The 16,315-nt window shown below is 40.0% G+C and overlaps 1 protein-coding gene across 1 annotated transcript in view; it reads left to right on the plus strand.

Annotated features, from left to right (window-relative positions):
- suclg2 (succinate-CoA ligase GDP-forming subunit beta) overlaps positions 1-10,966 on the plus strand; it is a 400,364-nt gene extending 389,398 nt beyond the window's left edge. Inside the window, exon 11 of the mRNA XM_078209475.1 lies at positions 10,258-10,966. Within this exon, the coding sequence (XP_078065601.1) occupies positions 10,258-10,373 (116 nt within the window). The 3' untranslated portion in view covers positions 10,374-10,966. The remainder of the gene's footprint in view (positions 1-10,257) is intronic.
- Positions 10,967-16,315: the final 5,349 nt, after the last annotated feature.

Consider the following 16,315-nt stretch of genomic DNA (forward strand, 5'->3'; position numbering starts at 1 on the left):
TTAATAGTTTACATTTTGTGCTAGTAAAGATGGTGGAATCACCAGACTTTGCTGACGTTGCTACTCTGAAATTTTCTAGACTGACGTCATGCACCGATAAATAGAGATCCAGAGGTTGCTGTTAATGATTCTGAGCTTTTCCATAAGGTCCCTGTTGAAGTTCCCTCAGACTGCAATAAAGCAGAAATGACTGACCTGATAAGAATATGCCCTGTTATGCTGTTAATTTCTAGGATAAAAACCCTGGACATAGTTGCACTTTGTTGAATGAAGTATAACTAGGTTGTTAAGGACATTGTTCTGACCGAGTGAGGAAGTGTTCAATGGCTCACCTCTTTTCCCTCCACGTGTTTGACCACATCGGGATTATTTTGTTTTTTAAGGTTATACTTGCCAATTCAGTGAATACGTAATTGTTTGCACACTGTGTTCATTAAACAACCAATCCGAAAGTTTCCTTGGGTTTAATAAAGCAACTTAGTTTCATTATGTTTAAACCTTCTGCGTCAACTCCCACAAGATGCTGAACAGAACTGCTTTAATATACAAATGCCTGACTGTCAGCTTTTAACACTTCAATGGCCACTTTCACAACCCGTGGGTCTAATTGTTCTGTTTTGGGCATATTGATAAATCTATTTTCAAGGGTGGTTGTGGATTGTAACCTGTTTTTTAACTCCTAGTAAGGTGCCTGCATTTGCCTCCTGCACCTTGCCTTCGGTGGGTTAGGAAACTAAGTTGTTGGGTTTGGTGATTTTTGAGAATTGGACTTATCCGTTTAATCCACCAATAAGTAATTCCACACTGACTTCACTGGTATGTTACTTATAGCTTCCACAAGTAGTGTTCCTTTTAAGGTGTATTATCTTACTTTTTCCTTCAGCCCCAGGAATAAAGCAGAAATTTCTCTTCTGACAAGAACATGCCTTATGCTGTTAGTCTCTAGGGTAAAAACCCTGGAAACAGTGACACCTTGTTGAACAAGGTGTAACTGGGCTGCTAAGGACATTGCTATGTGAGAAGAGGTCAAATGGATAGTTCCCCTAATCTGTCCATGTCCTCTGGGACACTATTGCCTAAAGTGGTTATCGAGCTCCGGCTGGACTGCGTGTGGCATCTCGCTAATTGTCTGTTTGTCTGCTTGGACACTTCTCTGGTCCCTGTTTAAATCTTGGAAGAAGGTGACTGCTAGCCATACTTGGGGTGCATTCCCTTTAACCCCTGCTGTTCCTATTTCAGCCATTTTGCTTTTCCCTGGCCCTGCCTTAGTCACTTTGAATTCAGCAGGCTCGACCTTGGTCTTTTTCAACACTGTGGACTGTAATGCGCACCTATATCCACCGTTCGAAAACAAGTTACTTAACCCTTTTGATGTAAGTTTGTTTGGACTATCTTTGGAGAGTTCAGACTTTTGGCCATATGTTTCCATCGCCAGCTTGTATGTACTTAAGCTAGCAGTCTTGATCATCTCATAATTTGACAAACTCTCATCAAACTGTAAGAAATAAACCTCATGGGCCTTTCCTGTTAACTTGCTTTGCAGTGACAGAGTTCATCTCTCACTGGCCACTTCAGCTGTTTTGCAAGCTTCTCAAATGAGATGAAAAATGCTTCCACATCTCCTTCATCAAACATTGATTTCAATTTGATTTTTTATTGTCACATGTATTGGTATACCGTGAGAAGTATTGTTTCTTGCGCACTTTACAGACAATGCACACTGTACATAGGGAAGAAAAGGAAAGGGTGCAGAATGTAGTGTTACAGTCATAGCTAGGGTGTAAAGAAAGATCAACTTAATGTGAGGTAGGTCCATTCAAAAGTCAGATGGCAGCAGGAAAGAAGCTGCTTTTGAGTCGATTGGTACATGTCCTCTATCTTTTTCCCAATGGAAGAAGATGGAAGAGAGTATGTCTGGGATGTGTAGGGTCCTTGATTATGCTGGCTGCAGTTTTTCGAGGCAGCGGAAAGTGTAGACAGTGTCAATGGATGGGAGGCTGATTGGTATCAACTGGGAGATCTTTAAGAGCTTAGAACTTGGATCTGAGCTCGCGGCATTTTCCTCACTAGGAGTGCCTTAACTGGGTACAGTGGTCTTCCCGGTTCAAGTTGTTTTAACTGGAATTTCCCCTCCTACTTTCATTCTTGTCTCTCTCTCTCTTCCTTTCCTGGTATTCCAGCTCTAGTCTCCATTGTTCTAGCTGTAGTTTTGCTAAGGCTTGCTAGTTGATTTCAGATCCTATGCCTGTCTCTGGTTCTTCGAGTTCAATTTCAAAATGGTTGGCCACAAGTTTTAGGATTTTAGATTTCCCAGCTTTTGGTCGAAAATCTATCTTTAAATACCTTTAAATCTTTAACTCTTGTATAGATGGGCTTCTAAACTGTCCCAAGTTAACTCATTTTGTTCTAGGATGGTACTGGCTTGTAATGTAATTTCTAGAACTGTAAACCATAAGAAAACCTGTATTATTTTTATTTATTATTAGTGTCACAAGTAGGCTTACATTAACACTTCAATGAAGTTACTGTGAGAATTCCCAAGTCACCAGACTCCAGCACCTGTTCAGGTACACAGAGAGAATTTGGACTGTGGGAGGAAACCGGAGGACCCAGAGGAAACCCATGCAGACACGGAGCATGTGCAGACTCCGCACAGACATTGACCTGAGCACTAACCCGGGTTCCTGGCACTGTGAGGCAGCAGTGCTAACCACTGTGCCACCTTGTATTGGAGTTTTTAAATTACTCTTAGGGATCAATTTGGTCCCTCACTTCCAATTTCTCTCATTTGTCTGTGGATTTAACCTGGATGTCAAGACCCCAAATTTCTGTTACAACCACATGAATGGCTTTCCTCTTCCTCCTAGTTTGACTGCAACAGGTTATTGTGTTTTAAATAGATTACACTTGCCAATTCAATGAGAACTTGACTGTTAACGTATTGGGATCATAAGAGCACCAATCAGACAGGTTTTCTTGAGTTGAACAAAGACAGAAGTTGGTCTATTTATGCTTAAACCAAGCTAAGTAAACCAATAAGATACTCTGAGTTCAAATACACTCCAAAGTATCAAGGAGATATTGTACTGTTGGATGCAAACTGAGATTGTACCTCAATGTCAATGGTGCAAGTAGATATTAAAAACTCTCAACACTAATCAAAGAACGACAGAGAGTTTCTCAGTGTTTTAAACAACATTCATGCCTCAGCCCACAACATCAAGAACAGATTAATCAACCCTTCAGCTCATTGCAGTTTGTGTGAGCTTGCTTCACCTGTGTAAGAAAAATTGCTGCATTTCAGAATAATTCATTGTATGTCTGAAGTGTATTGCTATGAGATGTTTTTGAGTGATGTGACAAGTATGTATGCAAATGAAAGATTTTCATGCATGCATTATTAATCATTATGTTTTGGTCCTCTTTATACTGCGAGTCTGAGCTATTATCAGCTCAGCAGCTCTGTCTAATTGTGCCACTTGTGGGGGAGGATGTAACTATTGAAATTCTGCTAGTTTTGTGCTTGGATGGTCATGTGCTTGCTGCTATGATATCCACATATATGGTGCTGTTCATTCCAGAATAGAAAACATCTAGATTAGCCTGTTGTGTTTATTAAGATGTGGAGATGCCGGCGTTGGACTGAGGTAAACACAGTAAGAAGTTTAACAACACCAGGTTAAAGTCCAACAGGTTTATTTGGTAGCAAAAGCCACACCTTAATCCCAATTAGTGTGGCTTTTGCTACCAAATAAACCTGTTGGACTTTAACCTGGTGTTGTTAAACTTCTTACTGTGTTTATTAAGCTCAGGTTATCACTGGACAAGAGGGTCTTCAACTTCAAGGCATAACTTCAAATGCGCTTCTGGATTGCGCATAATCAGTAACAATGATAAAAGTTAGCAACTGAAACAGTGCTTTCTCTGTCTCTTTGTTTCTTTCTCTCCTCCTCCCCCCCCCCCCACCCCCCCCCCCCCCCCCTCCAGAATCTTCAGGATTTTACTTTATAAACCTGCCTTTTCTTGCCCCTTTCTCAAGGTTAGGAGGAGCCAAATCTGCACCTCCTCATCACACAGCCCCAAAAAGTTAATTAGATCAATGCTTATTCAGCATACTGACATGAAATACCTTTTCAAAGTAGTCACACTGCTGCTTTTTTTTAAAGATTGCCTTAGTTTCTGACCATGGCTAAAAGGGTCTTGTGATGCTGGTACTAGTGGTGCATAGAAAGATTGCATCTGACAATCCAATACGGGTAGAGATCATTGAAGCTCCTTAGTCACTGATGCACACAAGGCAGGTTTGTTGATGTAATGCTTAATGTAATGTAATGTCATCTCTGAGATTGTGCCTTCAGTCTCTGAAAGGTTTGATCTTTAGCCTCTTTCCACTTCTGTTAGTCCAGCCCTAATTGAGGCATAAATCTATCAACTAGTGAAGTAAAGACCAAGGAGAACTGAGTCTACAATGCATGATGAGCAGAACAATTAGCATTGACACAGCCTATGTGGGGTTGCAAATCCAGATCAATAATTTTATTTGCATAAAATATTTACTTGTCCATTGTAAGCAGGTTATTGTTAACCGTGATTGGATTAACATCTTACTAAGTTTTGCAGAATTTTTAAAGCATGCCACAAAAAGATTACAAAGACTTTTGTATTTTTATACCTTTCTCTCATCATCTCTTTTTAGGTTGTGCATACCATATGGTGTCCGCCTTCACTCTGTGGTAGCACTTTCACCTCCAAGTCAGAAGCCTGCGGGTTCCCCAGGGACTGAAGCATGTAATCCACTACTATTTCAATGCAATATTAAGGAAGTGCTGCACTGTCAGAGGTGCCAACTTTCAGATGACCCATTAAGTTAAAGCCCTGTCAAATGGATGTAAAAGATCCCAAACTCTGAAAAAGAGCAGGGATCTGCTAACATCCTGGCTAATATTTATCCCTCAAACAACATCTCTCAAATTATCTGGCCATTATCTGAGTGATGTTTGTGGGCTTTGTGACATGCAATTTTGCTGCTATGTTTCCTACGTTACAACAACGTCATCACATTTTCAGAAGTTGCTCAATGGTTGTAAAATGTTACAGGCCATCCTGAGTTAATGGAAAGTGCTATTGCTGTATAAAAGTTGTTTTCCTTTGCAATAGCCAATTAATAACAATCTAGTGCAATGAATTTCTACCACTTTATTTCCCTGCATTCTTTCTTGGTCTGACCAGTTACATCATCTTTCCCCAGGCTACAACCTCAAATCTTATATTTTTCCATCTTGCTTTTTGTTCATGTAGTCTGAATTCACTCAGCAATTTTCTCTTTGCAGATCACCCTCTTAGAGTTTTGTTATCCTCTCTTTATATGTTGATTATTCAAACTGCACTATGAGATTTTAATCTTGGGGAAATATAATGTAAATCTTGTTTGGATACCAAATTCAGATTCATGGTGGTTTAGTAATCTAATTCTCTGATTCCATTGGCATGATTCCAGACTTAGAGTGACATAGTCTGCTGTCTTTGTCACTCCAATATCACATGACTTTCAGGCAATCCAACGATTTCACTAATTACAGCTTTGATACCATAAGAAATATTACAAGGAATGTTATTAATATTCAACTTAAGGTATGGAAGTTGGTTGGTTGATGACCCAAGTACATAATAACCTAAAGCAGCGGAATGTGATTCATTCCCTAATCTAAACTAATTTATAGGATCGCTTTAATACCATAGATCTGCAAGAAGAATGTGATCTCCTTTAAGAGATTGATCTCATCAATAATAAAATTAAAATGTTGTGATTTTATTAGATCTCATCAGTAATAAAATTAAACTGTTGTGGCTTTATTTCTAAGTATTATTCATAAAGCTGTACTAAAACCCCCAAACCTAAATATGACAACAGCAAGGACACACCTAAAAATGCAAAGGTTTTTTTTCCTGAAGTGATACTGACCTTTCTGCCAGCCCAACAGCAATATTGTGGAAATTCCTTTTTAAAAAAACCTAATGCAAGATCAAAGGTTAATAGCAAAAGCGCTTCAAGTGGAAAGAGCCTTTGGATCACTGTTGTGAATGTTAATGCTTTTCTCGCTCATGGAGTTAGGTATATGGAAACAAAATACGTTGTGCTGAAACTAGAAATAAATTCCCCCAAATGTTTCCAACAATGATTGTAGCAGTGTTTTAAAACTTGTTCATTTTACTGGACTTTGAAGTCCCTTTTGCCTCTTTGTTTGGCTTTCCTCAACCATAATCCTCTCTCCCCAGCAGCCAATTTCTTCAAAGCTTCACTGTCCTGCATGAATGAAGCTTTGAAGTCCCAAAAACTTCACTTTGCTACACCACCTACTTTTGAACAATTATTCTAAAGTCGTGACAATGCCTTGTAGTTAACCAGGTAGTCAGAGTATCAGCCAAAATACTAAATCTGACTTGGTTCAGTAAGCCTGCTTCTTTACTGAAAGAATACCAGCCTGTAGACTGGGATTGACTGTTGACTTGTCCATTGATTAACCGTACCTTATCCAAGTGTATATTTGTCTTTTGTGAGCCACTTGAGACTTCGACAACAGTGACATTCTTTATGAATGTCTTTCATGATTTACAGACATTTTTTCTTTTGCTCTTTATGTTCTGAGTGGTGTTCTTTTGGAGTACAAGTATGCATTTATACCCAAAGGCTCAAACGTTGGACTGACCTTTTACCCCAAGATAAACTTATTGCACTTTGTTAAAGGCTTCCTTGTGAAAGTGCACAGGTTCGCTTTGCCTATGTGATGAAAGAAATATATTTTAGAACCCTATTACTCAAAAATGTGGCTCTTGCTGATGGAAATGCGTACTCAATTTTATAATGAAGGGACAAAAATTTATTTGCCTGATTTTTCCAAGCATAATGATTTACTACAGTACTGTGTTTAACTCTACTGATGCAAATAGAAACAATACACTGAAATTGGCACATCTTTGGCAAGAACTATCTCCAAAAATCTTAAAGATTGAGAAATTGAAAATTATGGTATATACAGCTCTATGTGAGAGTGAGGAGAGAGATGAAGGAATACCTTGGGATTGAAATTTGTCTGTGCCTGTTTTGGGGTCCAGAAACTATGTTATGCAGGCAGCACATTCCCTAACTAAGAAGTCCAAGGCAAGACTAAAATTGGGTCTCAGAATTCATGTTGATGTTCTATGTCAGTTATTAGTGCCTATCACTCATCTACATTTCAGCAGATGAATTTCAGGCTACTAACCCCACTATCAGCAGCTGTTAGGTAAGTAACAGGAAAGGGTTCAGTCGCAGCCGTTAGGAGTCTGTTCCTCCAGACTCTGCAGGAATTTTTAAAAAACTAAACTTACCTTTTCCATGTCATACAGTTCCTGAAGCACATCCATTCCATTTCATAGAAATCATAGAATCCCTACAGTGCAGAAGGAGGCCATTCGGCCCATCGAGTCTGCACCGACCACAATCCCACCCAGGCCCTACCCCCACATATTTTACCCACTAATCCCTCTAACCTACGCATCCCAGGACTCTAAGGGGCAATTTTTTTTTTTTAACCTGGCCAATCAACCTAAACCGCACATCTTTGGACTGTGGGAGGAAACCGGAGCACCCGGAGGAAACCCACGCAGACACGAGGAGAATGTGCAAACTCCACACAGACAGTGACCCGAGCCGGGAATCGAACCCGGGACCCTGGAGCTGTGAAGCAACAGTGCTAACCACTATGCTACCGTGCCGCCCTACTATGCTACCGTGCCGCCCCATTTCTTCAGAGTCCTGGGGCCCCGATACATACTGAGGCACTCCCTGATTGCTAATTCCTAAAAAAAGAAGAGTACCAAATTGCAGAAAATTTATATCAACATATTGAAGCAAAAATAATGTTTTACAAAGTAAATAAATACAGAAACATTCACAAATCTGAAGTTAGGGACTCAGTTTAAAAATCTGTGCAAAATGTAATGAGCTGTTGCATAACAAAATGGAGGGCGGAATCTTACGCTGCTCATGGGAGTGGGAAGAATGGCAGGAGGGGAAACTTAATTGAGTCGGAGGCAAAAAATTGACTTCCTGACAGTGGAATGGAACTAAACTATTTAGATCAGGGAAACCTGAAGGCGGGTTGAGTTTTCTGATGGAAAATATCAGGATGCCCTTTTGCATGTCACATATGCTCATTAAAAAGTAATCCAGCCATAATTAAGTTCCTTTCCCCAATTAAGTTACCTGCGAAGAGCAGTGTGTGCCTTCAGATTTACAACTGCATAGAAGTGACATGCAGAAGGCAAGGTGTTCAACTTCCTGCAGTTGAAATGACGAGCCAGTGTTTTTCAGACTTTCCAGCATTTTCTGCTTTTGTTTCAGATTCCAGCATCCCCAGTATTTTGCTTTTATCTTGACATGATGCTGAATTCTTCTTCCGCCGCCTTCATCTCCGTGCTCAGTTCTTTGGGCAGGAGTCCTTCCCCCCATTCAGCAGATCCTTTCACCCACCTTCATACTCCTTCCACCTGGACCCCTCCTTCTGGCCCCTTACCAGCTCTTGATCTTTTTATTGCGAACTATCGGCGTGACATCAGCTGTCTCAGTTTCTCAGCTCCTCTCACCCACTATAACCTGTCTCCTTCTGAACTTGCTGCACTTCGCTCTCTCAGGTCCAACCCTGACTTTGTCATCAAACCCACCAACAAGGGTGATGCTGGTGTTCTCTGGCGTACTGACCTCTACCTCGCAGAGGTTGAGTGCCAACTCTCGGACGCTTCCTCCATGACCCAACCACCAAACATCAAGTCACTGTTTCCAGCACTGTCACTGATCTAATCTCCTCTGGAGATCTTCCCTCCACAGCCTCCAGCCTCAGTCTCCCAACCCCAAACTGCCCGCTTCTACCTCCTTCCCAAAATCCACAAACAGGTCTGCCCCGCTAGGCCCATCGTGTCAGCCTGTTCCTACCCCACTGAACTCATTTCCTCTTATCTTGACCCCATTCTCTCTCCTCTTGTCCAGACCCTTCCCACCTACATCCACGATTCCTCTGATGCCCTACGCCATATCAACAACTTCCAGATCCCTGTCCCAAACTGCCTCTTCTTCACTATGGATGTCCAATCCCTCTACACCTGCATTCCTCACCAGAATGGCCTGAGAGTTCTTTGCTTCTTCCTCGAACAGAGACCTGAACAATCTCCTCCATCTTGCTGAACAGGTTCTCTCACTCAACAATTCAGTTTATGGTGAAGGGGTAAAAGTTTGTTTTCTTGATGTCTGATTCATCAAAATGTAATTTATTGTAGTGCTGTATTAACACTGTATTGGCAAATAGAAAAAATGAAGTTACACCAATATTGGCACCTTGACATCTTTGAAAGCCCTAAATATTGAGCTGAATTTTACTGACCTATCTCCCCAAACCAGACATGTTTTCTGTGAGGGATGGGAGAGGCACATAAAATATGAAGGGTGGCCAGCCCATCTCCTTCCTGCCCCCATCTCTGACCTGGAGCTGGGTAAGGTGTACACTAAGCCGTCTACTGAGATCCTTAACTGCCAGTTAAGTGACAATTAAAAGCTTCAATCTATCTCTGCTGCCATGAAACACAGCAGTGGCAGGTGGGCCAAAATGCAAATGGCCTTTTTGAAAAGGCAGGGGTACATCAATTGTGTGTGGGGTGGGGGGGGGATTGGGGTCCTGTGCGCATCAGGGGTACCTTCCCCACCTCCAAAATGTAATCTCCCCTCTTTGGTCCTCAAAGCCTGGCCTCCACAATCCTCCCCCTGACCCAATCTCGCTAGGAAGCCCAATCCTTTCCACCCTAAAAGCCAGGCACTTACCTCATTCCAGTCTCCATTGCTCTTCTTTGTAGAGATGATAATAGTCCCAGATCATATTGGAAGACGTGAGATGTTGGGGTAAAAATTTATTTGGGGCCAAGTTTTTGTGGGCCCAGAATTTGAGTGTTGCAGGCAACATGCTCCTCAACCCCAACTTACATTTAACATATATTTTTGCACAGCGCAGTATGAATCAGCATACAATCTAATTTTCTGAAGCATGATAGAAAGAAGTGCGGATCAGTTTCTTTTAGTAACTTAGCTAGTTAGCAAATCAATATATTTTGTTTATCTTACATAAATGCAATTCCCATCCGGGCATTACTTTAAATTGCAGAGTCTATTGGTTCAGACTGATGAAATTTTAATCTGTCATTCATCACTGTCTGTTCCCCTTCTGTTTCTAGGAACCAATGTTAATGAAGCCAAGCGCATCCTGGATGAGAGTGGACTGCCAATCACTTCTGCCAGCAACCTGGAAGAAGCAGCTCAGAAGGCAGTTGCCAGCATGGCTCCAAAATAGCCAATTGAAGGAAGTTTTGAATCAATGATATTCTTTATACTGTAATCCCCAATCATGGGTTTCCACTAATTTTAGAATTTTATATTTCACACAATGACTGGAAAAACATAAATAACTACCAATACATTTATACAAATTGTACTTCAGGGATGGATTTATAGATAAGGGTAAATGTTGTGTACTTTTTACAAATGAATTGAAATATGTGCTTACTTCAGACAGTCCCTGCATATTAATGTCAATGATTAATGTGGAATTTCTATGAAAAATAAGAGCTTTTTAGATCTGTGAAATTTGAATAATCACAAAATATTTCTTGAACATCTTTGTAATTCTTCAGTTATTGCTAGAGAGTTTCACCATTGCCTTAATGTCAAATTGATTAAAACAGCACCACTGCTTTTACAGCAACAGACCTTATACTTAAGCAAATTGGTGCTGTCTTAAAAGCCTTAAACTTCAACATTGCCATGGTAGTAAACCTGCACCCAGCTCAGTCTGGAGATGCCCAGAAATTAGCATGTGAATTTGTTGTACTGTTGGTATTGTTGCAGTGGGCACACAATCCTAGATTAAAACTTAGATTTCAAACAGTTTTGTTTCTCTTGTCACCATTTATTTTCTTTTTTGTCAAACTGATTTACATCAGGTTAGATAATGACTGTCAAAGTCATACTGTCATTTCATCCTTTTGTGGCTCGTTACATGTTTACAGTGTTTTAAATAATTGTGAAACCAACTATCTCTGTACAAGCAAGTGAATACAAATCTGTTCCTGTGGCTAATTCCTGTAGCATCATGTATCTTCCAAATATGAATAAAATACTTTCAACGATGGATGCGTTTGAAAAGTAAATGAGAGCAGGTTTTTGTTCCCAAGAGAGGCACTTTAAGACGCTCGAGTGCTTCTTCCTTAAAGTTCCCTTGTTAGTTGAGTTACTTATTATGAAATTATGTACAGTGGTTAAAAACATCTTGAATTTTTTGCCTAGCCATTGGAAAAAGGGGATCCATCTACATGGTTGCCATCTGTTGTAATCAAAATTGGATGCCTTGAAATATTTACAACCCTTTAAAGGTTTTCCAGGATTTTTTTTCTCTCAGCAATTTTTCTCTTTTTCTTCCATTCCCAATCAAAGATGCTGATCTTTGAAGTGGACTGCAGGTAGCAGTATGACACAGTATACTTTTGACACCCGAAAAGAACTTGACAAAATTCTGCTCAAAAGATTACTGTTTAAACATGAAGTAGGGATTTCTGTAATGAGTTCAAATTGACCAGTTTACTGACGAAATTGGTTTAGAATAGGGAATGAACAGAGTGAGTCTGGCATGGATATGCACACAAAGTGACTCCTTGATCCATTGTGCTTGTGCAGGCTTTTTGGCAGACTGGTTCAATGAATCCAATTTTGCTTTTTTTCCATAGCTCTGTAATTCTTTTAATGACAATATCACCATCATCAGTTTTCAAAGGATCCACATTTCTCTGGATCACCCTCATTTTGTGCTGAGTTTGATATCCTTTGCTGGTATGTTTTCTTGCTTCAAATCTTTCTTTCTGCTTTGTCACCTTTGGCTCTTCTTCCCCATCTGTGTTTTTTTCTGTATTTTTGTATTTTTTTTAGTTCTATGTCGTCTCTTACCTCTTTAGTTTTCCATAGCTGTCTTTTTGGCAAGTAGAGCTCTTGGCCTCTTAGGGTTACAAACTATTTCTGTATCATAAATGTTTCTCTTCATCTTTTCCCAATGATTTTCTGTTCTTTTGCCCATTTGCGAAAGAGACATTAACAGTACCATGAAACATTATTGCAAAGTCCCTTTATTTTTGAAAATATAATTTGTTAACTTTCAACTTACAGGAAATTTTGCAATTTGAATTGAGACAGCAAAATGCTTAAAAATACACGGCCACATTGCAAGGTGAAGGTGTGAAACCAGCAAATCATTCTTGGGAGTGTGACGAGCGAGGCACTTCCTATAATCCAGATACCCATTAAATTCAGTAACTGTTTTCGGAAGAGTCATTAAAATGCAAAGTAATCGTTATTGAAACAATGGATGGCAAAGACAAACACACCCAAAACCTTGTGAAATGCACAATGGGTGAAATGATTCAAGGCGAGGCTGCTATTTGAAAGATTGCAAGTGTGAGGATGGATATGATTTTTTTAATATTTGGGGGGGAATATTATGTTCTGTAAAGAAGGGTGTGTGTGCTTGGTGTTTGTGAATGTAAATGACTTAATTAAGCTGGAGAAAGGTTAATAGAGACAACTTGTCTGGGAGAGTTGAGAGATAAAAGAGATAAAGGTGCTAAATGCATACATTTGTAATAAAAGGTCATGGGGATGTGGATTTATAAGTATGTAGGTTAGTTTCTATTTTTTAAAAATTGCATTAGGAGATAGATAGGACTATGCTTTCCAGCTGTTAAATTTCAAAGGGAAGTTAGGAATTTTTACAACTTAAAGTTTTCATAAGTAAAAAGGGAAAGTTATTAAATTTTATTTGACCCAAAATTAGCGGTAGTAAGAAATTTTGAAAGTTTTTTGTATTTTGGAAAAGTTCACTTTGAAGAGGTGCTGAGGACAATGAAATTGAAGGTGAAAAGGATATTTATGGGGAGATGTTGAACTAAGTTTTTGTTGACTGTGTGGGGAAGATATCCTGGGACTAGTTGTAAGAGAGTGCGAAACCTGATGCAGCCATCCAAAATCAGAAAAATCTTTGTTTCAGAAAATACTCATGTGTCTGAATTTTCTTGGATTTGTACAGCATAGTGGAAGTGTTTAAAAAGTTATGTGGCACACATTTACTAAAGGGACAGCAGTTTTGCCTTGGAGTATATTACGGATTTTGATGCCTCGCTCTTCACACTCCCAAGAGTGATTTTTTTGGTTTCACACCTTCACCTTGGGATGTGGCCGCACATTTTTAAGCACTTTGCTCTGTCTCAATTCAAACTGCAAAATTTACTGGAGATCTTTAGAGGTAAAAATATGCAACAGATTGTTGCCAAGAAGGCATTTACTTCTGACTGAGTTTTTGGTAGGAAGGTTTCGTAAGATTGTTATAACTGTAACTTTAATCTTGTGTGCTTAAATTTTATTTTCTTCTTGTTAATCTTTTAATTTTTAAAATACTGGAAGTGTTACTGGAATTTCATGCTCCTGGAATCAGTAGGTTTCTCCTCACTTTCAGAATACAAAAGGGGTTATAATCAGTAAGGCAAATTTTCCTCCAGGGTTTGACTTGCTCAGCAAATAACATCTGCAATGGTTATAACAAATTTGGGGGCTCTTTGCAGGGTATTAAAATTCCTGATGTGAATTGGAGTTTGTGAAGTTAAAGGATAGGAGTACAAGTGAAACATTGAACTTAGGAGTTTTGTATTGAGGGATTTTAAAGTGGTTTGACTGCAAAACGCTCTGGCAATTACGGAGACCTTTCTCGGAGTGGAATTTGTAACTGTGGAGTATTTGATATCTTTTACTGAGGCTAAACTGAGGGAGATAGAAGATGAAGTGAAAGTAGAAATAAAAGTGGAGTTTTGTAAGGCTGATATGCTTAAAGTACTTACCCAGCATTTAGAGTTGGAAGAGATACCTGGAACTAGTGCGTCACAGCTAGAGGTAATACAACTTCAGTTGCAAATGAGGCAGCTTGAACTTGAAAAAAAATAGAACTGAAATGACTCAAATTAAAAGAAAAGGAAAAGAAAAAGAAAGATATATAGAGATAAATTAAAATGTGCGCATGGAAAAAGGGGAGCAGGAAAAAAGAGAGGGAAAGGTTGCAAGAGATAGAAATGCAAATGTTTGAATTTGAACTTCAGAGAGAGCAGTTAGCAGTTGAGGAAAGGGATGAGGAAAGAGAACTTCAGAGAGAGAAATAGATCAATTACTATCTTTAAATCTTGAGATAGCTTTTTTTATTGTGAAGCAAAGGTATTAAGGGATATGGACCAAAGGCAGGTATATGGAGTTAGGTCACAGATCTATCTTCTAAAATGGCAGAACAGGCTCGATGGGCTGAATGGCCTCCTCCTGTTATGTGCCTATAAGCCAAAAACAGGAGATCTGCAACCCAGTGCCACAAGAGGACCAATGACCTTATTTGCTCTGCCAGGGTCAATCTCATCCATGGTCACAGAATCCACAAACTCTCCATTATGTCAGGGTCCAATGGTGGAGAGTCAGCAGAGGTGGGGGAATATCAGGCAGAGCTGTTGGATGCCCTCAACAAAGTTCTATCTGAGTCAGAGAAGTCCATCCATCTACTCAATGATGAAGTGGTGCCCATGTGCACGTATCGAGATCTCCATGGGGAGGGTGGCAGCTGCCATGAAGATCCCGGTCCAGTAGAAGGTGAAGATGTGCACAGACCTGCACAACATTGCCATGGGTGAGTTCATTCAGTGGCAACGCAAGAGGCGAATGGGGTAGTTCAGCACTCCTCCCCTCAAGGAGTCAGACCAGGGCTCTCAGGCACCCAAAGGGAAGAGGAACAATAGCTGGAAACCTCTGGGTCATCCATTCAAAACTCTGAGGTTGTGGTGTAATCGAGAGTCAGATGTATGGGGAAAATTCTGGTCAGGCCTTCATCGGAATCTCATTATCGGGATGCAAATCAATTTCACGCCTGTCTCAGCAGGATTCCCAATCTGCCATGGCGGTCATCAGTGGAAGTTCTTGCGGGAAATTCCCACCGGTTTGAAATTGAATATTGGGCCTCCCGCCAATTCCTGAATTTCTGCATTTAATTGCACAGAAGTTGCTTTTTGATTTCCACATGCATAAAGATGACTGCTATTAGTCGCATAAACACTACATCATTTAGGACTGAGAAATTACTTCACTCAAACTGTTCTGAATCTTTGGAATTATCTAGCCCAGAGGATAGCCAATGCTTCATAGTTCAATATGTATCAGACTGGGATAGACAGATTTTTGGTGTCTCAGGGAATTCAGGGATATGGGGAGTGGGTGGAAAAATGGGAGTTGAAGCCCATGATCAGCCATGGTTGTATTTAATGGCAGAGCTGTATGGTCTACTCCAGCTCCTATTTATTGCATTCTTGGGCAGGATTTTCCAGTTGCACTCACCCCAAAACCAGAAAATCCTGCCCAACATCAACAGACCTCTGTATGGTCTGTCCCTTGCCCGCCACGATTCCTGTGGCGGACGGTACGGCAAATTCCACCCCTTGTGTTCAAAATTTTTGTAGAGAATTATTTGTAGCTCTCTTGATGATTCCTGTAGGCCTCGGGTGGATTTATGTATCACCTCCTGCTTTCAGTTGTCACTCTTTTTGGAATGCCCAATTTAATGAGGCATCTGCAGTAAATATTCTTGCATTCCAAGAACCAAAGTGCTACTTCGCTACCTATAATGGGTAAGAATTAAAAGAAAGTGAAAGATCTCAACAGTCCTAATATCTACTGGTTCTGATCATTCAGTCTCTCCCATTACCTATATGAACCAGAATAAATTTCCCCTATGACCACCTTACAGGCTTGTGCTATTCATCTTATTGTTGTAGATCATGCCAGTGGTGAGGTCTTTCCTTGAGGCTATGTATTGCTCAAACTTAAGCTATACAAAGGCTCATGAAATGCAGTGTACTGATTTTCAAGACGTGACTTTATTTAAGCAAACAATCGAATGGGAGAATGATATGAAGTTCAGCAGTCCAGATAGGAGATGTGGGCCGCCCGATATCACTGCTAATCAAAGTCCTCGCAAGGACTATTATACAGTTACAAAATAATTTCTCCCACCTTCCCGGTAGAAATAATCCAATAAACATTAATACAAATCAGTCAATAATCATCCTGTCATTAACTCTAGCCAATAACAATACACATCATGACCTAACGGGATCTCATTTGTTATTAATTACAGACATTACCCTCTTGTTGCCTCGTAACATGAGATGC

This window comes from Mustelus asterias, chromosome 3 (assembly GCF_964213995.1).
Source record: "Mustelus asterias chromosome 3, sMusAst1.hap1.1, whole genome shotgun sequence".
In the NCBI taxonomy this organism is placed as follows: Eukaryota; Metazoa; Chordata; class Chondrichthyes; order Carcharhiniformes; family Triakidae; genus Mustelus; species Mustelus asterias.